This window comes from Glandiceps talaboti, chromosome 3 (genome assembly GCF_964340395.1).
Source record: "Glandiceps talaboti chromosome 3, keGlaTala1.1, whole genome shotgun sequence".
Lineage (NCBI taxonomy): Eukaryota > Metazoa > Hemichordata > Enteropneusta > Spengelidae > Glandiceps > Glandiceps talaboti.
Window position 1 is genome coordinate 5,987,135 of NC_135551.1, and position 21,192 is coordinate 6,008,326.

The 21,192-nt window shown below is 36.6% G+C and overlaps 4 protein-coding genes and 1 non-coding gene across 7 annotated transcripts in view; 4 read left to right on the forward strand and 1 right to left on the reverse strand.

Annotated features, from left to right (window-relative positions):
- The window catches only part of LOC144432609 (kinesin-like protein KIF25), a 142,498-nt gene extending 139,614 nt beyond the window's left edge, over nt 1-2,884 (forward strand). For all 3 annotated transcript variants that reach the window (XM_078120862.1, XM_078120864.1, XM_078120863.1), the window contains one exon: nt 1,535-2,884. In XM_078120862.1, the coding sequence (XP_077976988.1) occupies nt 1,535-1,617 (83 nt within the window). In that variant the 3' untranslated portion in view covers nt 1,618-2,884. The remainder of the gene's footprint in view (nt 1-1,534) is intronic.
- A 2,225-nt stretch (nt 2,885-5,109) lies between these two features.
- On the forward strand, nt 5,110-5,997 carry LOC144432718 (sulfotransferase 1B1-like). Its single transcript, XM_078120985.1, has one exon. The coding sequence runs from the start codon at nt 5,110-5,112 to the stop codon at nt 5,995-5,997; it is 888 nt and encodes a 295-aa protein (XP_077977111.1).
- Nucleotides 5,998-10,049: 4,052 nt separating this feature from the next.
- Trnas-gcu (transfer RNA serine (anticodon GCU)) lies at nt 10,050-10,131 on the reverse strand. Its single transcript has one exon. It is a non-coding gene; the product is annotated as a tRNA-Ser (tRNA).
- A 5,020-nt stretch (nt 10,132-15,151) lies between these two features.
- LOC144432719 (sulfotransferase 1B1-like) lies at nt 15,152-16,042 on the forward strand. Its single transcript, XM_078120986.1, has one exon. The coding sequence runs from the start codon at nt 15,152-15,154 to the stop codon at nt 16,040-16,042; it is 891 nt and encodes a 296-aa protein (XP_077977112.1).
- A 4,268-nt stretch (nt 16,043-20,310) lies between these two features.
- Nucleotides 20,311-21,192, forward strand: LOC144432723 (uncharacterized). Its single transcript, XM_078120989.1, has one exon. The coding sequence runs from the start codon at nt 20,311-20,313 to the stop codon at nt 21,190-21,192; it is 882 nt and encodes a 293-aa protein (XP_077977115.1).

Below are 21,192 nucleotides of genomic sequence, written 5' to 3' on the forward strand. Positions count from 1 at the left end.
GGTGAATCTATAGGCTAAATAAATAAAATAACCAATGTTAAGTATAACTTCCTATAAATCCCTAATGTCTATAACCATGTTATAATATCAAGCCATTCCTGTATTCTAGCTGGTCATCACTATATACCTGTAGATACGTCATCAGCTTACAAGAGTCGAGGTATATATAAATTCATCCTCATCTCACCTCTAACATTGTACATTTTGAATTTCCATATACTAATCAATGCAGCTGGTATAGTAGTGTATTTTAATGTTAACATTGTACCTTGTAGTCTTCACTGACAGAAAGGGTCCAACAGTGACTGTAACTGGAAGGTGTTGTAGTGTAGTGGTTTTTCTTTCAGCTCATTGAATAACTCTATCATCTTTCGTATCCTTCTTGTACTTCAAGGTGTACAGGTTCATACAATCTTAGAGTTATGTGTAAATGCAGATTCACAGACTAAACATCTTGAACTTTGCATCGTAAATTTACCTAATATCTGATGAAACAATCTACTTAAAGTCTTTCTTTGGTTCCTTTATTGTGTGTCTAATAGTTTTGTCGTTAATGTTTTGAACTCACCTGGTGATGGGTAGTCAAGTGAATGAGCATTCCAAATAAGTGTGCATAGCAACCATGGCTGTGTCCATAGAAACAACCAACAAGTGATTTTTGGCAAAGATTATAGACAATATGGTTTAGAAATATCCTAATTCAACCCATCCATTTAAAAAACAACAACAATGTTTTAACATAATGTTGAACCTTCTGATAATGTGCTATTAATATGTAGTGACGAACATCTAGTAGCCACAGACTTGTGATAGCTTTATGTTCTATTGAAATGTAGTGATGTCAAAAAAACCAGTGGATTCTGATAACGTTGCCAATGCAGTGTGTCATCTAGTCTAGTTCCTATATATACGACACGTTATGATTACTACGATCATCTCCACTCACATATAGGGAAATTTGTTATTGTAACACAAAAATCTGTGCTACCCCCAACTGAGTGAAGGGTAAATGATGCATGTCAGTAGTAGTCCATCACAAACTGACAGGCAGTTGTAATTAGTTAGTTCCTTTAAACAATTGTTCATTAACCGAACTCCACCTCTCCAGTCTGAAACTAATAATATAATATCATGTGAGGATGTGATAATGTCATCATATGCAGTCGAGGGTAGCACAGATTTTTGTGCTAGAAGAACGAGTTTCCCTATACGAGAGTGGAGATGATCGTAGGAATTGTAACGAGTCGTATAGGAACTAGACTATGTTTCAACTGTTTGCCATTTTTCTTCTATGGATTTGATACAGTAAGATTGATCTTTTCATGTAAAAAAAATGTAGCAGTTAGGAATAATTTATATAAAATGATAATAAACATGACACTTTAAAGATGAGATTACCCCTTAAAAAAAAAAAATTAAAAAAAAATTAAATCAAAGAAACAAGTGAGAATAAAAGTACTTTTTATAAAGTGAAGTAAATAAATAGATAGATGAAGCTGTTTTTAATGACATATACACATTTATCCTTTCACAGCATCCCCAAGTCTGGAACAATTACACCAAGGTGGCAGAAACTCACCTCGAACTAGGATCTCATCACATGGAGATAGACGATAAGAAGGACGCCCTCTATTGACCTGCAACTGACAGGGATCATCAGTGGAGAGAATTGTACCAAATAACCATAGCAAACCAGTTAAAATTATTGAAAATCAGTATTAACTTATAAACATACTTTGTCTTTAATATTTTGTGTATTTTAGTTTGATATAATAAATTAATAGAGTATGCATTCATCTTTGTAATGTCAAATCTCAACAAAGTAATTAGTCTTGGTTAAGGAGACTTTCATTTGCCAAGACACTCACTTGTTATTACAATGCTGTGAAGAAAAAAAAAAACTTTCCATTTATACTTTAAAATTGTACTTAACTGTAATCCCAAGAGTTCCTTCATCAGTCTTTTTCTCAGTTTTGTTCGTTGACATGTATCTCTACTAGAGTTGGTTTTGTATTTATTTGTACATTTTACTCTTTTTTTTTATAATTTCTATCACCATATTCCAGTCTTAGTTGTTGTAGATTTTTGTATTTTATAAGAATTTGAAATTACGTTTTTTTCTTTAAAACAAAACAAAAAAAAAGCTGAAATGCCATATTCTGCAGTCAATTTTGAACGATTCATGACAATGGAATCTAGATGATGGCTAAAATCAGATGGTAGTACATTAAGAAGTCCAAAACATGCCTAAAGCAATTCTGTGAAATCTAAAACAAATGTTGCAGGAATTTTTATAACTAGCATAGGAGGCCATCTACTATTGCCAGGGATCACTGAAAATTATATTTTACAATTGGAGCTTTAGTACTCAATTATCATGGACCTCACTTCTGACTCAAAAGAGTATTTTCAAACAGTACTGCAAGTGGCCAAACTATGTAATCTTTTGTTTTTACAACTGGAATGGTGTATTGCAGCTATAATTTAACTATGTTATGTCTTTTGTCATATGATACCTAATTAAATCCCAGTATTAGAGTGATGACACTTAAACTAAGATTTCACATATCAAAACTAATGATTGGATAAGTTTAATTTTGATATTAATAATTTAATATTCACTTGTGAAAGCAACCCAAATGTAAAATAAAATGAAAACCACAATAAGCATATTTTTATTGGTGGAATAGATTCCTGATTAATGATATTGTCTTTTAAATCACAGCATTATCAACATTGTCCTGTGCTCATGTTGTTTACAATGTGTAAAGGGAACTAGTGCATAAAGAGAGCGCTGTGTATTCCATGACTCATTTAATTTGAGTAAATGTAATCATTTGTAAATACAAAGAAATACCATCAAAGTAATTAAACCATGTAAAGATCCACATAAAAAATTATGTGTCAAACTAATAAATATGCAATAATGAATGCAATAATTTTCATAATCAAATTTAATGACTTATTGTCTTTTCTCACCACATGCATGGCAAATTGAGTATGTGTGTATCTACATACGTACGTCATACGTGTGTGTGTGTGTGTGTGTGTGTCTGTCTGTGTATATCTATGTCAGTGTCTGTGGTTGTGTGTGTGTGTATTTCTGGTAACAAAAAAGAGAGAAGGGTATATGGGGAGTCAAGAAATAACTTACATCTAGTCTAGCCTGATCCCCGACATTGTACACTATGAATGATCCTGTTTCTTCAGATTACAAAAAAAAATGGAATGTGTTATGATATTGTAAACATTATAATGTTTGCTCTCTTCTTTAGTTAGCTACAATCAGTCCAACCACAATGACGAAAAGAATTGCAGAAATTGTCTTGAGAATTGTTTAACTTTGGGTTTGATAAAAACAAAAGTGGTGAAGTCTTCCAGTCTACCTTAACATTTTATCAAGTTACAACTTTATTAGGAAACTCAGAAAGTTTTAATGTAGACTTATGGACTTGTCTTTTTATTTTATTTATTTATTTATTTATTTCCTTTCTATCTTTTTCAGTCAATACTTATTTATTTATCTATTTACTTATATACTTATTTATTTATTTATTTGTTTACTTATTTATCCAACCCTATTCCTAAGACAGGGTTTGGTATTTTAATACAAATTAAAGGGGAATCAAAATTATGTTCAGTGGGTTGTTAGTGCCGTTGGCTGATTTTGAATTTCTGTCGTTTTCACCTGTGAATTTTTCAGTTGATTGTCAAAGTCTGAAACTGAAAATGTGGAAAACAAAGAAACAAAGTGAGAATGTTGGAAATTCAAAATAACCTGAAAATCTTTCCACCGCGGAGAAAATTATTTACACCCCGGTGAAAATATTTCCATTGCGGTGGAAATTATTCATCATGCTGCAGTGGAAATGTTTTCACCATGGTAGAAATTATTCATACTGCAGTGGAAATGTTTTCATCGTGGTGGCTATTATTACCACAGTAAGTTTCCACCACGATGAACATTTTTTCAATGCAATGGAAAAGTTTTCACTATGGTTGAAATAATTCCACCACAGTGGAAATGTTTTTAACGCGGTGGAAATTATTTAATAATATTTTACATAGGGGTCCAAATTATTTTACATCGCGGTGGATATTATTTTTACTACAGTGAAATTTTTGTGTGTGTACCTTGACTTGGAAATATTTTCACTCAGGTGGAAATTATGTTAGCATCCTTGCCGTTAGGATCATTTGATATGTATGGGGATACGGGATAGGGATGAAGGAATTTTTTTATTACGCCAATGACCTTTTCTGTCGATCATCTTGACTGTACGTGTGAATGGCCTGTTTTTCTGGCAGCTATTTTGATGTGACTTTCAGTACAATAAACACATGCGTAATCAAACACCACACACACACACACACACACACATACATACATACATACATACATACATACAAATTTGTATCATTTTGACGATGGAGGGTCAACGGTTGAGGGCGCTCAGTAGAACTAACTCATAAATGAATAATTAGTTAGGTAGTCATAGTATAGTAAAGCTGGTTACCAACAAAAGAACAAGTTAAAATTGATTCAGCAAAAAACACACCAGATTTTCAAATCATCTCTTCGTTACATGCCACTTTGTAAGAAAAGGATATTTCTAAAGAGCAAAAAAAGTAAACAACCAAAAACAAATTTGTGTAAAGAAAGAAAGTAAACAGTAAATAAAGAACAACTATTTGTAAAAAAAAAAAAAAATATGGCAAATTTCAAGGCTCTGTGGCCAAACCCGCTATAGGGGTGTAGTGTATTCTTCAGTTGAATAGGAAATTGACGTGGCCACGCTCTTTGAATACGTACAGTTGCTTTGAATGTACTATCAGCACAGTACATTTGTATGATAGCGTCATAAGTAATATTTCTTAGTAGTATAGAGATTGATACATTTGTAGCAGCAAGATTCGTACGATATTTTCCTAAGAAAACGGCATTCTAAGCAATAAGAAAACAACAATCTATGAAATATTACACGCCCCTGTGGGATCAACCAGCGACGACGGTCACGGTGGTGGTGGTGGTGGTGGTGGTGGTGGTGGTAGCGTACCTAAGGTTATATATCCAATGTTATATTCTATTGCAGGTCATGCCTATGTACAATGGCAGTCAGTAATCACAACAGTGACTTCTACTACCATATGGGTTATTATTACCCGGCTACCTTAGATGAAAATGTTGTTAAAACCACGGTGGGTTTTCCATTCAAAGAAGACGATGTTCTCCTAGCTGGTTTCCAAAAGTCTGGTACAAACTGGATGGTGCGAATCTTGATGGCAATGTACGATGACTGGGGCGTGTGTACGGTAGATGATATGAGCGATCCAGGCCTTCTTGACTGGCTTGCGCTTACACCACAGATGGAAACTTTTCGGCATCAGTGGAAAACTGTTTTCCAGGATCAGATGACAACTATGCCATCACCCAGGTTACTTCGAACACACTACCCACTGGAAGTTCTTCGTCCTGAAAAACACCTTACTGAAAAGCGATTGAAAATCATCTGTGTTTCACGAAATCCCAAAGATGTCTGCGTCTCCTGGTACCACTATACACAAACATTTGCTGGTTGTTGGGCAATTTTAAATTGGAAAGAAAGCGTAACAAATTTCGTGGAGGGGAGGGTTGTAAACGGTCCGTGGTTAGATCACGTGACGTCATGGCACAAACTTGGTCGAAGTGATGACGTACTTCACGTCAAATACGAAGACATGAAACGAAATCCAAAAGAAGTGATCGGTAAAATGGCGAATTTTCTCAACCGCCCACTGACGGAAACAAAAATACAACATGTTGCAGAATCTACTACTTTCAAGGTCATGAAGTCGAATGAAAAGACAATTCCTTTAACCAAGGAAGCGAAAGACTTCTTTAGGAAAGGAACGATTGGAGATTGGAAGAATTATTTCACCGTTGCACAAAATGAACATTTTGACCGAGTACTCACCGAGAAGTTGAAGGAAAGGGACATAGACTTTATTTACGAATAGACTGTTGGTGGTTATTGAATACGTCATTTTCATTCTCCTTCGTACATGCGCACAAATTGGCAAAACATATCATGTGACATACTGATATAAGGTATTGAATGGATGTCCAACTTCGTTTATATTTTACTCACAATAGCTTTAGGTTTGCGTTTCTGATTAATGTCATAATCTTAAAAGTGAACATTTTATGGGACTTTCAATGTTTACGCTATCTTAATTGATTATAGGGTGTTTAGGGAGCGAACAGTTTTTACGGCCGGGGGGGGGGGGGCAAATCAGAGGGGGATCACCTTAATTTGGGACTCAAAGAAGGGGGGGCATCACTTTTACAAAGTGAATAAGGGGGGGGGTGTCACCTTGTTTTCAACTAAACAAAATCATGAGCCACGCTCCTGTACTTAAATGTCCATGTATCTGATATCATAACTAGGCCAAAGCCCCTAAGCTCGCACAGCTGGGTAGATTTATTTGTAAGCAGCCGCCTCACGATGATATCATAGATAGTGCTCTCGGCATGGAGATTGCACTTCGTACATAGAACATGCATGCATAGTCATTGTACCGCAATGCATCCTTGGGTAAAACCACCAAAAAAACATCACATAGTATATAGGACACGCATGCTAGTTGTCACTGGGCCGCTATGCTGCCGCTTGCGGGCACTGTGCAAGTTATTAAACAAAAAAATGCATGAGCATAAAATAAACCATAAACAAATAGCTATAAATATATATTCAAATATAACATAAACTCTGTCTCTTGATACATGATCCAATACATATGGTTTGGCATCACAACACTGCACCGTGGCCACCTTAATATTTGTTAGAAATGACTTCTCGCTATTCATGTATTGCACGCCATGAGTTGCATTGTGTCATCTCTTGGTAGAAAAACTTGCATGTGTAGCTGTACATGTAACACATAAGAAATGAAATACCTTAAGATTTACTGGCTCTAAAATCTGTTCCTCCATTGATCTGAACATGTGGAATTGTGCACAAACATAACCAATTTAGGACACTTTGAAATAATACGTGGCAAACACTATGACTGAAAGTGTCTGACCCAACCTGTGTCTAGATATTGGATATTCAATGTCCATGTATATAGTTAGTCTAGTTCCTATACATGTTTGTACATCTAATGTATGATAAGGGGTAGACCATTCGATATCCTGGGGGGGGGCTTGGAAGATTGGTGGAGAGTCATTATTTTTTTCCCACCTGCTTGCCTGAGAATTATTTTTTTTTCTCCTTCGCCTATGCTAGCAACTTTTTTTTCTTTGCTTCTTTGAGATATCCGGATTTTTTTACGTCAATGATGAACACCTACTTTTGTTGCCACAATTTTCTGTTTGGTTTTCGCACAGGGTAATACAGAGAGTAAAAAGATGCTGTTCTATCACACACATATTTTATTTAGAAAACTACATATTTCATACATGTTTGATTTTCAATTAAATATTAAAACAACATTGACAGTTTTATGCCATGGTATGATGACACCCTGAAAATACAAATCGGAAACTTGATTGGTGAGCTCAAACATTCAGATAGACCGGTCAGTTTCCCCAGCTTGGGGGATGGGAGGGGGTGTCAGTGTTGTTTTCCATTGACAAAGAGTCAATGACCCCCGTCCGTGAATAAAGTTTCATAACATCTGACAGTAAGCTGTAGAGGGAAGAGCTTTGAGACTGGGGTATGTCCACCTCTTGTGTGAGGTGTGTGTGTGTCAATGGGGGGGGGGGGGGGGGTCTATGGGGTCTCTCCCTAGAAGCCCTTGAGGATTTTTACTTCTAAAGGCAATGTTTAGGCTATTCACAGACACTTTCAGACAATAATTTGCAAGCTTTACAAGACAGCTCTAACATGTAAAAAGCAACTACATAAGGTTGAAACATTTTTGAAATAAAGTTTCATAGCATCTTGACAGTAAGAGGTGGAGGAAAGAACTTTGATTTGAGGCTTGTACATGTCTACCTCTTATGGGGGAGGGGGGTCCTAGGAGGTGTCCCCTAGCAGCTTTTGAAGTTTTTTAAAACCAATTTTGGTGAATCGTATTGTTGGTTTAACGAATGAGTGACCTCTGGGGTGATGAAGTCCAAGGGGTCCCCCTCCCCCGTAGATCTGCAGTTTTTTGTTTTTATTTAGGCAATTTTTAGGTTATTCATAGCCTTTGAGATATATATTGCCAAGCTTCGAAAAGCTAAAGTAAATATAACTTTTTAAATAAGTTTACCATGTTATAAAAGTGGGCCTGTAACATAGGTATAGGGGCATTGATATTGCATGTATAGTACAGTTACTGAATCAATGTGTTAGAGCACTTTAGGAGGTCATACCTAGTGTACAATAGAAACTTGAATTTGAGTTGTGGTGTCGATACATGTAGTGTCCGAAATAGGAAGTATACTCATCCTTTGTGACAAATTCATACTGAAGAGATGAGAACAATTTAGATTAAGTTCTTTTATAAACTGTCTAATAGTATGAAGATTACGATAACAAAACCTTCAAGTTCACTTTTGCCCCAAAGTGCAAGTTAAGTGAAGCATTGATTGTGACACAGCCAAACACTTACATGGCATGCTTTGTAATTAGTATCGTTGCTAGGTAATACATGTATGATATATATAATTGTATGTATAGTTATGTTTGAGCCCTTACATGAAGTAATATTAAATAATTTATGAAAGAAACAGAGACAAGAACAAATATATATATGTACCACAGGATAACGAAACTGACTGGTCCCTTACATGTCTTTGAAAATGTTTGTCATGATTTGACAAGTGTCCTGGTTGGAGAGGTACGAGCAGGTTGAACAGTATACTCGAACCTGTGCATCATTTCCCTGCCAAGACTTTTTTTTCTAGCAGCAGTGGTCCATCTTTCTTTCATCAATTAACTATGCAGTGTGCAGTATTATGCTTTGAGAATAGAGTGTCTTTTGCAAAAACGAAAAGAGTGTTTGTTGTCAAGAGATGGGGGGGGGGGGGTCATTGCGTCATGCTGCTAGACGTGAGAAAAGATCCAAATCAATGGTAATAACGCGATCACCGTTGCTAGTACATCGATATGAGCATTGGTTATTTCCCACTATTACCACCATACTGAATTAATGTGAATGCACTGAGTTAACGGTCTACACATTACCACAACTGAATCCTGAGAAGAATTTCCACTGGACAGATGGCTGCCTACCAAGTTAAGCTTTCAAGTTGTTGTTTTTTTATATCACAGGTCAAAGTTTATTGCAAGTCAACAGACACTTCTTACGTACCCGAGATATCTTTCAGAATATTACAGAATACCGATACTCTTGACTTATTTGGCCGATAACATGTGAAAGAGGTAAATGAATAAGGGTTTGTAGGATCGATCGCGTAATTATAAGTCCACACATCGCGTAATGTATAACAAGACGTAGAACAAAGTATTATTAAACGCAACGGGAACGACACCAGGAATTTTCAACCGGCCTTTGGGGTGGGGGGGGCAACTCCAATAGACGGCAATACGGGGAGGGTCCGCACGAAAGGGGTCGTTTTTTTTTTAATTATGCTGGTTGGTATCAGAAAAGGGTATACTTTTCATGAGGTGGTGGTATGAGAAAGGGTAATGCCTCCAGTATAGCAAACACATCTGGATAACTAATAGTGCAAAGAAAACATCCAACACGTCATCAAGTCAGACAAGATTGACTCACTAATGATACTAATCAACAGAGAGCTAATGATGGTATCATCCAATTGATAGTGACTCCATCGACACATTATAATAGTGCTAGTGGACTGAGACGATCAGAGTGATCAAGAACATTTCGATTGTATTTAGACTAAATAAAAGGCAACTTGGTATCAGAAGAGGGAGTCAAGAAATAGCTTACAATTAGTCTAACCTAGATTTAAAATGGAATGTGTTATGATATTGAAAAACATTATGGTTTATTCCAGGAACTATCTGTGTCAATACCAAGAGAGTTTCATGTTCCAAAAGCTACTTTTTTTTACATTTTGTTTTATAAAATTCGTAAAATAACAACGTTGTCGACGAGGATGGGATTCGAACCCACGCGTGCAGAGCACAATGGATTAGCAGTCCATCGCCTTAACCACTCGGCCACCTCGTCAGATGAAAACCTTTAGAACTATGAATAATCTGTCCGTTTAACATCACTGTAAGTGTCTGACGACAATTTATCTGACAGTTATAAAGTAATTATACATTGGATAAATTCCTACAAACCTTGCAAATTGCACATCTTCAAAGCGGCATCATCATCATGTATTACAATCATGACCACTAGCCCGAAGGTAGCCAATGAATCGTGATATTGCCCATGCCAATCATGTGATATTTACACCGAACAAAAATTGTATGTGTGAAAGTTGGGTTGGCAAAATGAGCCGTGTTGCCACTGAAAATATTAACATTTCAGGAATGTGGATGCAATCAAATTTACAGTTGACAGATTGTAGTTTTGAAAGATTAATAAGCTTACACCGGGAACTAACTTCACTAGCCTTATGAATTTTACTGTTCGTTTGTTGTAATTGCCGATTATTATACATGCTATGCCATGGCTGAACATAGGGTTTGTACTTGTGAACGACCACTTGTTATACGCACAGACGTTCGATTTGACGTCATAGGGCAACATGACAGAACCAGAAAGGACAACATTAGAACATATCCGGCAACTTCACGTTTTTTTCCAGAATGTCACGTGTTCCGGTTGTAGCCAAAGAGAGTGTCGATGACATCGATGAGATGTAATTATCATGAATTACACATACCATGGCTGGGGTTGGGGAGGGTTAAGAAGTCTGTCGTGTACAATGTGATCCCCTGATATTGTAATATTGTGTCCTCCCACAATTTCATTTCTCTAAAACATACCCTTCCTTATATACTCCAATATAATATTTTAAATATAGGTTGAAATTCTGTTAGGCATGAAAAACGATCCAAATCAAAGGTAATGACTTGATCCCACCGCTGCCAGTACATCAATAATTTCAATAGCATTGGTCATTTCCCACTATTGCGACCATACACATTACCATCATGGATACTTCAACTGAATACTAAGAATAATTTCCAAGGGACAGTTGACTGCCTACCAAGATAAGCTTTGGAGGTTATATCCAATGTTATATTCTATTGCAGGTCGTACCTATGTACAATGGCAGTCAGTAATCCAAACCGTGACTGCTACTACCATATGGGTTATTTTTACCCAGCTAACTTAGACGAAAATGTTGTTAAAGCCAAGCCAGAATTTCCGCTCAAAGAAGGTGATATTCTCTTAGCTGGTTTCCAAAAGTCTGGTACAAACTGGATGGTGCGAATCTTGATGACAATGTATGATGACTAGGGTGTGTGTACGGTAGATGATCTGTGCGATCCAGGCCTTCTTGACTGACTTGCGCTTACACCACAGATGGAAACTTTTCAGCAACAGTGAAAAATTGCTTTCGAGGAACATATGACAACTATGCCATCACCCAGGTTACTTCGAACACACTACCCAGTGGAGGTTCTTCGTCCTGAGAAACACTTTACAGAAAAGAGATTGAAAATCATCTAGGTTTCACGGAATCCCAAAGATGTCTGTGTCTCCTGGTACCACTATACACAAACATTTGTAGATGGTGCTTGGGCAGCATTAGATTGGAAAGAAAGCATAACAAACTTCGTGGAGGGGAGGGTCAATAATGGCCCTTGGTTAGATCACGTGACGTCATGGCACAAACTTGGCCGAAGTGATGACGTACTTCACGTTAAATACGAAGACATGAAACGAAATCCAAAAGAAGTGATCGGTAAAATGGCGAATTTTCTCAACCGCCCTTTGACGAAACCAAAAATACAACACGTTGCAGAATCTACTACTTTCGAGGTCATGAAGTTGAATGAAAAGACAATTCCTTGAACCAAGGAAGTGAAAAACATCTTTAGGAAAGGAATGATAGGAGATTGGAAGAATTATTTCACCGTTGCACAAAGTGAACATTTTGACCGAGTAATCACTGAGAAGTTGAAGGAAAGGGACATAGACTTTATTTACGAATAGACTAATGGTGGCTATTGAATACGTCATTCTCATTCTCCCTCGTACATGCACACAACTGGGCAAAAAATATCATGTGTCATGTTGATATAAGCTATTGAATGGATGTCCAGACTTGGTTTAATTATACTCACAGTAGGTTGTCGTTTCTCATTAATTTCATGATCTTACAATGTATATTTTATGAGACTTCCAATGTTTACTTGACTACTGGATTATTATATCCGCACAAGAGAGGAAGTGCTATCACCCATCAGTCTGAATGGAATCTTCCACAACAACAACTAATAATAGCTATAGTTTGTGACTAAACCTCGATTGCAACTGTAATATCACATAGTGCCACTGTAATATCAGACAGTGCCAAATATTGGTTATTTTTCAAAATTAAGATTTTCACAAGTATGCAATACTTCTGATGCCATATCAAGGTCACACAAGATTTAGATTTTTTAAAATTGAAGTAAATATTTTGCCAAATATACCCAACAGTGACATACCTCGGAAGAACTTGGCGAACCCTTTTTTATGTAGTGGAATTATAATAGCTTTGGCCCATTCATTGAAGAATTTACCAGATTCCAATAATTCATTAAAGATAATACTCATATAGGGTAACAAAAATTCCACATAACACTTAAAGAATTCACCAAGAAGACAGTCTGGATCAGCAGACTTCCCGTCTTTAAGTTTACTAATCACAAGTAAAATTTCATCATCTCTGATTGGACCATTTGAAATGTTCCAATCAAGGTCAGAATCAACTAAGTCGTTTTCAGCAGAGTTAACCATTTCTAATGTTTCGTCGGACATTGCAAATTCGTCGTCTGCATGAACAATTTGTACAAATAAATTACGAAAGTAATTAAATCAGTCATTGGAACTTATAGTATAACTCATTGGAAAATGGTCAGACTCTGTACGTAACACTATTGAAAATGACGATAGAATTGAATACAATGACGAAGTTCCAATCGTGTAGTCTGCAACATTGGTACCTGCATTTGCAAAACAAATTATTTCACCTGTATTTGCATCTTCACAAGACCGACCATTTAAAAAAGTGCATATTCAAAGAACAACACAATGACACACATACATATTTTGCTAAATATACTCAACGATGATATACCTTATCGAGATATATCATTGTTGAATATATTTCAACAGGTGCGAACACATTCAACGATTTTAGGCCTATGCCTGTAGCACACACCTCTCTGCTGGCTAAACGTATGGAAAGGGTTGTTAGTAAACACTAGGTATCTTCAGTAGCCGAATACTTGGATCCCTTGCAATTTGCATATAAATCTCGAAGGGGAATTGAAGATGCAACCCTCACGTTACTTAATACGGTACGTAGTTAACCATCTACAACGTTCCTAAACATCATGTGCGTATCTTGTTCATTGATTTCAGTTCAGCTTTCAATACGATGCAAACTTACATTTTATTACGGCGACTGTTTGATTTAAATGTGAACGGATACATCATCCACTGGATTCGATATTTTCTTTGTAATAGACCCCAATGAGTGTTAATGAATGGAATTCTTTCAGATAAACTTGTTTTGAATACAGGCGCACCCCAGGGCTGCGTGTTATCACCAGTGTTGTTTTCAATTTATACTGATGAAATGAAAATTCAAGATTCAGTTGTAAATTTGCTCAAATATGCCGATGACATGGCACTTGTAGGCCTCCTGTTGAAAGAAAAATCTCTAAATGAACATATTTATTTTGATCATGTAGCAACGTACCCTGCAAGACTGGTGTAAGTCAAGGTTACTGGAAATGAACGTGGCTAAAACTAAGGAACTAATAATAGAAAACGACAAACGTAGTGTCACATTTGAACCGACTGTATTGAACGGTCAGTCTGTAGAAATCGTTGAGTGTTTCAAATATCTAGGTTTGCAATTGGATCAAACGCTAAATTTCACTGAAAACACTAACTGTATTGTTAAGAAGGCCATGCAGCGTATATTTGTACTGAGGAGGCTACGGAGTTTTGACGTCTGTCAAAATGTTCTTGAAAAGGTATACAAGAGCCTTATAGAAAGTGTGCTAACTTTTAACATTTCAGTGTGGTGGGGCAACTTGAGTGTTAAAAATAGAACTTAACTGGCACGAAGTGTTTATTTGGCCGGGAAAATAATTGGTAAAAAACAGAGTCAGCTCTATGAACTCTACAAACTCTCTGTCCACAGGAAAGCCCAAGTAATTGTTAGTGATACCTCACATCCCTTGTACTCGAAGTTTGATTTGTTACCTTCAGGAAGACAATATAGAGTACCTTTAACTCATAAGAACATTTTTAGAAATCATTTATACCAAGTGCAATAACCATATTGAACTCAGACCTGAGACCTTTTAAGCTTCTGACATTTTTTGTTTTAAAGATCTACACTGAATTCGAAGAATACTTTTATTGGAAGTTTGTAACTGTGTTTGTTACTTTAATTATTTTAGTGTGTATATGCATTTTTATTGTAAGATTGTAACTGTGTTTGTGTTACTGTAATTATTTTAATGTGTATATGTATTTTAATGTGCCTTTTATATTTTGGTGAAGCGAAGGGAAAATGTCCGTAAATGGACAATAAATTTATATTCTATTCTATTCTATTTATCAATTTTATTTACTTCAAAAAAGAACATTGACATTCTAAGAAAACCGAATAAATCGTATAATCAATAATTCATCAAGGATGCACATCGTATGTAAACTTTTAAATTCTTTATAACTTTTTGAGAATTTTGAAAGTGTATGTTGTACATGTGTACAATATTACCCCTTGATTTTCTAAAATTTTGTCCTCCCTCCCCTTTTCCTTTCTGTAAACCATGCCCCCCCCCCCCATGCTCAAATATACGGTTTCAAGATCAGATTGAAATTCTGCCGAACATGAAAAAGGATCCACGTTAATGTGAAGGCACTGAGTTAGCGGCCTACACATTACCGCAACTGAATACTGAGAATAATTGCCAAGGGACAGATGGCTGCCTACCAAGATAAGCTTTGAAGTTTATTTTTATCTAAAGGTACATGCTATTGCAGGAAATACCTATGTACAATGGCAGCCAGTAATGACAACGGTGACTTCAACTACCATATGGGTTATTATTACCCGGCTAACTTGGACGAAAATGTTGTTAAAGCTATGCCGGATTTTCCGTTCAAAGGAGGCGATATCCTCCTAGCTGGTTTCCAAAAGTCTGGTCCAAACTGGATGGTGCGAATCTTGATGGCAATGTACGATGACTGGGGTGTGTGTAAGGTAGATGATCTGCGCGATCCAGGCGTTCTTAACTGGCTTGCGCTGACACCACAATTGCGAACTGTTCGACAACAGTGGAAAACTGCTTTCGAGGATCAGATGACAAGTATGCCATCACCCAGGTTACTTCGAACACACTACCCACTGGAAGTTCTTTGTCCTGAAAAACATCTTACAGAAAAGAGATTGGAAATCATATATGTTTCACGAAATCCCAAAGATGTCTGCGTCTCCTGGTACCACCATACACAAACATTTGTAGATGGTTCTTGGGCAGCATTAGATTGGAAAGAAAGCGTAACGAACTTCGTGGAGGGGAGGGTCAATAATGGTCCTTGGTTAGATCACGTGACGTCATGGCACAAACTTGGCCGAAGTGATGACGTACTTCACGTCAAATACGAAGACATGAAACGAAATCCAAAAGAAGTGATCGGTAAAATGGCGAATTTTCTCAACCGCCCTTTGACGAAACCAAAAATACAACATGTTGCAGAATCTACTACTTTCGAGGTTATGAAGTCGAATGACAAAACAATTCCTTTAACCAAGGAAGTAAAAAACTTCTTTAGGAAAGGAACGATTGGAGATTGGAAGAATTATTTCACTGTTGCACAAAATGAACATTTTGACCGAGTAATCACTGAGAAGTTGAAGGAAAGGGACATAGACTTTATTTACGAATAGACTGTTGGTGGTTATTGAATACGAAATTCTCATTCTCTCTCATACATGCTCATTTGGCAAAATATACCATTTGACATGCTGATATAACTTACTATTGACTATTGAAGGATGTCCAACTTGGTTTAATTGTACTCACTGTAGGTTGGTGTTTCGGATGAACTTCATTATCTTACACACAGCGTACATTTTATGGGATTCCCAGTGTTTAGCTGATTATGGGATGATTATGTACGCACAAGAGAGGCACAGCTAACACCCACCAGGCCGAACGGAATCTTCCACATCGATTAATAATAGTTGTAGGTTGTGTCTGAGCCTCTATTGCCACCCTAGTATCTGTCAGACAGTTGCGAAATATGGTTAGTTCCTTGTTTTTCGAAAATATGGTTTTCATAATAATGTAAGACTTCCGATGACATATTAAGGTCAAATAATGTCTCAATTCTTAAGATCACTGATATTCTAATTAAGTAATGATAAAAAATGATTTCCTCAGCCCGACTTCGTCGGGTTATGATATATCAGGAAAAATGTCATTCTCCATATATAAGCTTATATTTGTTACTGTTCATGGTTCCCATTCCACTAGACTTGATTGAAAAGCAACATGAAATTATACCGCCTCTCAGTGGGAATTGAAGGAAATATACAAACCTCTCCTAACGAAATCCCCCTTTCAAGTTCAAGTTCATGTAGAAATATCAAGTATGTTGAAGTTCAATATGTTAAATTTATATACTATTGTATGACTACTGCAGTAACTAAAGGTGTTGATGAAAAACGAACGTAAAGTTAGTGTTGTTATTGGGGTGTATGTCATATTGAATATGCTATCGGATCTGGGGTTGGAAAAAAGCAAATGCAATTCATATGTGGCTATTGAGGGCGTATGTATAGTTTAGACAGGATCGAATAACCGTAACCAAACAATTTTTTAGGCCTAAAGCACAACACAATTCACCTGTAATCATTTACAAGCTGCATGCATAACCTCTCGTCCTTTTTGTCAATTGTTAACATGAGTCAAAGAATATTTCCGGATTGAGAATTTATAAAGCATAATCACACAAACTCTCCTTTTTTCAACCAGGTCAGGTTAAAATTATTTCATTGTTCAAAATAGCTTTAGGGGTAGGTCCAACTCGGCCCATCGCCAAGTCGGCCCATGTGATTGTTAACTCGGTCTACCCGTGCTAACTCGGCCCATTCAGTGATACCAACTCGACCCACTGTAGAGTAGGGATCGTGTAGGGATCGTTGGTGGGGGTACAGTTTCTACTTTGTCATCATATATCGTGTATGTGCCCACGTATTCTGACTACACAGATACAGAAGACATGACAGACAACATAATGATAGAGATTGGTTGATATATATATATAAGAGCGCAACTGAATACTGAGAACAATTTCCACTGGACAGATGGCTGCCTACCAAGATAAGCTTTCAAGGTTTTTTTATATCCCAGGTCAAAGTGTATTGCAAGTCCACAGACACTTGTGACCCGAGATATGTTCCACAATGTAATACAATATTGAATGTAATACAATGCAGATAACATGTGAAAGAGGTAAAGGAATACGGGTTTCTAGTATCGGTCGATCGCGGTTTCTAGGATTGCGTAAGTCCACACATCGCGTAAAATATGACAAGACATACAGCAAAGTACCATCACAGAACGACAGCAGGAATTTTCAACGGGCCATTTAGTCAACAAACATTTAAACAGATTTACGACCTTCTTTTCACCATCCCAGTACCAAAATTTAATAAACTTCCGATAAATCACGACGTTGTTACAATCGGACTATATATGTCTACCAAAGATATCCACCGATTCCTCTCATGTATTTTCAAATTGTTACTAGGAAGATGGAAGCGGGTCCAATATTTGAAATGGTTGTATAAACCCCCAGTAGAAAATTCATATTTTTTTGTCATTCTGGTGTGGTACTCTGTTGCATGTTTTGCTGCGATGTGTGAGCTTATTAGGGGCGAGATCAATAGTTCAATGTATGATAAAAATAACTACATTATTTTATGCCTCAGAACCCCCCCCCCCATCCCTTCTAAATAAATTGGCCAAAATTGGAAATGTTTCAGACAGCACAATCAATTTCAAATCAGTAGGTATTATTACTATGAATACAAAGCCATTATGTACGTAGTGAGGAAACTTGAATAGCTTTTTTGTTGACATTTTATTTTAATGATACGCATTTGCTATAGCAAAAATAATTCATTTCTTAATTTGACATTTTTAAAGTGAACATATGTGTGTAGGGGTACAAACAGGTCCATTAAAGGTAAAATCGTTTTTGTGGGATGAGAACTAATTATAAAATGATTCAAAAACCGCAGATCAACCCCAAAGTAAAAAGAACTTAGTGTTTTATCCTACATTGAATTATTGATCCCATCCCCTTACGTGATACTAGAATTCCATTGTTATTTTTACCTCTTTCACATAAATCCATATTTTATTGTATTCTTAAACACATTCCAGCTCACAAGTGTATGTGTGGAAGTCATGGTTAACATGGCGGTCGGTACTCGAAAGAATGACGTCTCCTCCCATATGGGTTATTATTACCCATCTAACTTAGATCTAAATATATTATTACAACCTCGAGGGATTTTCCATTCAAAGAAGGCGATATTCTCCTAGAATGACACCCTTTTCTGCATTCAGTTAGTTGAATGACAACCTCTGCACTGTAAAACCAGTGGAATGACAGCCGCACTCTATAGCATTTTTAAGTGGAATGACAGCATTTTCAATGCTTTAAAACTGGAATGACAGCCGCCACTCTATATTTCTGTGTTATGCTGTCATTATTGCTAATGGTTGCAGGCATGTAATATTTACATGCAATATTTAACAGAAAACTAGCGAAGACCAGTAATTTTCTTCACATTCCCGTACACCGGTTTGTTAATGTACACGTAGCACCCTCCTTGCGCGTGACATGTTGTAATGTAGTCGGCCTGGCCGGTCCTTCAAAATTTGGGATCGTAATTAGACCTTGTAATCGGCATAAATCTTCTGACATACATGTTAAGCTTTTACGACCACTCAGTTTGTGACTAGTTGCATATTTTATTAGGACTTGGAGTAACAAAATATTTGGTATTTTAATAGCAAACCCATTCGATTGTACGTGTATGACAGATGTATTTTCTTACTCAAACATGACATTTGTAATGTAAGCATATTTTATGCTTCCATGGAAGCCACTCTCCAATTTTAGATAATCTGTCTTACAATGGATAGCACTAGTGCATATATGCCAAAAGTAAGGAATTTGTTTTTAAAAAAATGTTGTTCTTCGAATTTTACATAAATTTTGCCAAGTAATGCATAATATGGTGATTTGGGTTACCATGGCAACAGGTGTTCCTAAAATGATAACTATTTTTGAACTCAGCATAACAAACTACTCAAGATAGGGTGGTCAATATGCAAATAAACTATGTTATAATTAAATTTATCATGTTATTTTCCAGATATGTAGGTGTTTAACCAACACAACATTTTTTACTCTACTCTATGTTTCCATGGAAACAGCCGTCCTATTTTAGGCAGTTTGTGTTACAAGAGATAGCCCTATGTCACATATGTCAAAAATAAGGAAATTTTTTCATTAATTTTCATTTCTTTCCATGTTTTTTGTCAAATTTTGGAATAATTATCCACATATTGCCATGGTGATTTTGGTTACCATGGCAACAGATGTTAATAAAATGACCCCATTTTTTGAACTCAGCATAAAACACAACCCCAGGTAGGGTGGTTAATATTCAAATAAACTCGATTATTACAAAAACTATTATTATTATATAAGATTATTTAATTATTTAATTATTACACCTTCCATGTAAAGTAAGCCATTACTTATATAAACTTACAACTACCATGTAAAGTAGGCCAATACTTATATAAACTTTCAACTACTATATGTACAGTAGGCCAATACTTATATAAACTTACAACTACCATGTAAAGTAGGCCAATACTTATATAAACTTACAACTAGCTCTCCTGGGATCTTGTAAATTTTAGAACATTTGCCTTCGATTTAGCACTGTGGACCACTTTAATCGACTTATCGTGTGTTGCTGGTGTTACTTCGCTGGATTTCTTGCCAATAAGAACACTCATCAAGGTAAAAACAACGATTTTCCCGTCATCTGTTTGAGTAACATTGGCCTTCAACGTTTTCCGTTGTACACACTCTTACTTTGCATAAAGACAAAGCCGCCAAAAGATGTCAAGGTGTCAAGACTGTGGCGCAACCAGAGGTGTGACTTCTTGTCAAGGTGACCTCTTCCTATGCAAAAAATGTAACAACAAGCGTTTCCCACCCAACGCATCTAATTTAGATGACAGCTCGCTGCAACACATCACCTCCATCAGAAAAAGTCTTGTTGATATCAACGCACAGGTTAGCAACATACCCGTCCTCCTGGTGGATGTGAAAATGATAAAGGACAAACAGAATACCATGAGTGTGTCGTTAGACTATTTCAATGAACTTGTCGAGGAACTGAGAGACCGTCTCAAAGTTATTGAGCAGGAAAATAAGGACCTAAAGAAAAGTAACATGGAGCTCAACGAAAGAGTTGGAGTATTAGAAAAGGCAAGTGATGACCAAAATCAATACAGCAGACGAGAAAACTTAGAGATACATGGAATTCCAGAATGTCAAGGTCAAGCTGAAAACACAGACAACATCGCACTTCAAGTTATCAAGATGATCTCACCAGATATAACTACAGACCACCTTGAAGTAACTCATCGAATTGGGAGAACGACTCATCACGATGGAAATGTCAGAGGCAAGCATCAACCAAGGCCAATAATCGTGAAGTTCTCAGGAAGGAAAATCAGGGATCAAGTTTTCAACAATAAAAAGAAAATGAAGAACGTAACAACGCGCGATCTAGGTTACACTGAACGAAATCTGATCTTTATCAACGAGAACCTGACACCGAAAATGCGCAACCTGCTGAAGTTAGTGAACAACAAAAGGAAGACCGAAAGCTATAGGTATTTATGGACCCGAAATGGACATATTCATGTCAAAAAATCGGACACATCCAATGTAGTAACTATCAGAAATGAATCGGATCTTGTGAAAATTGTTTAA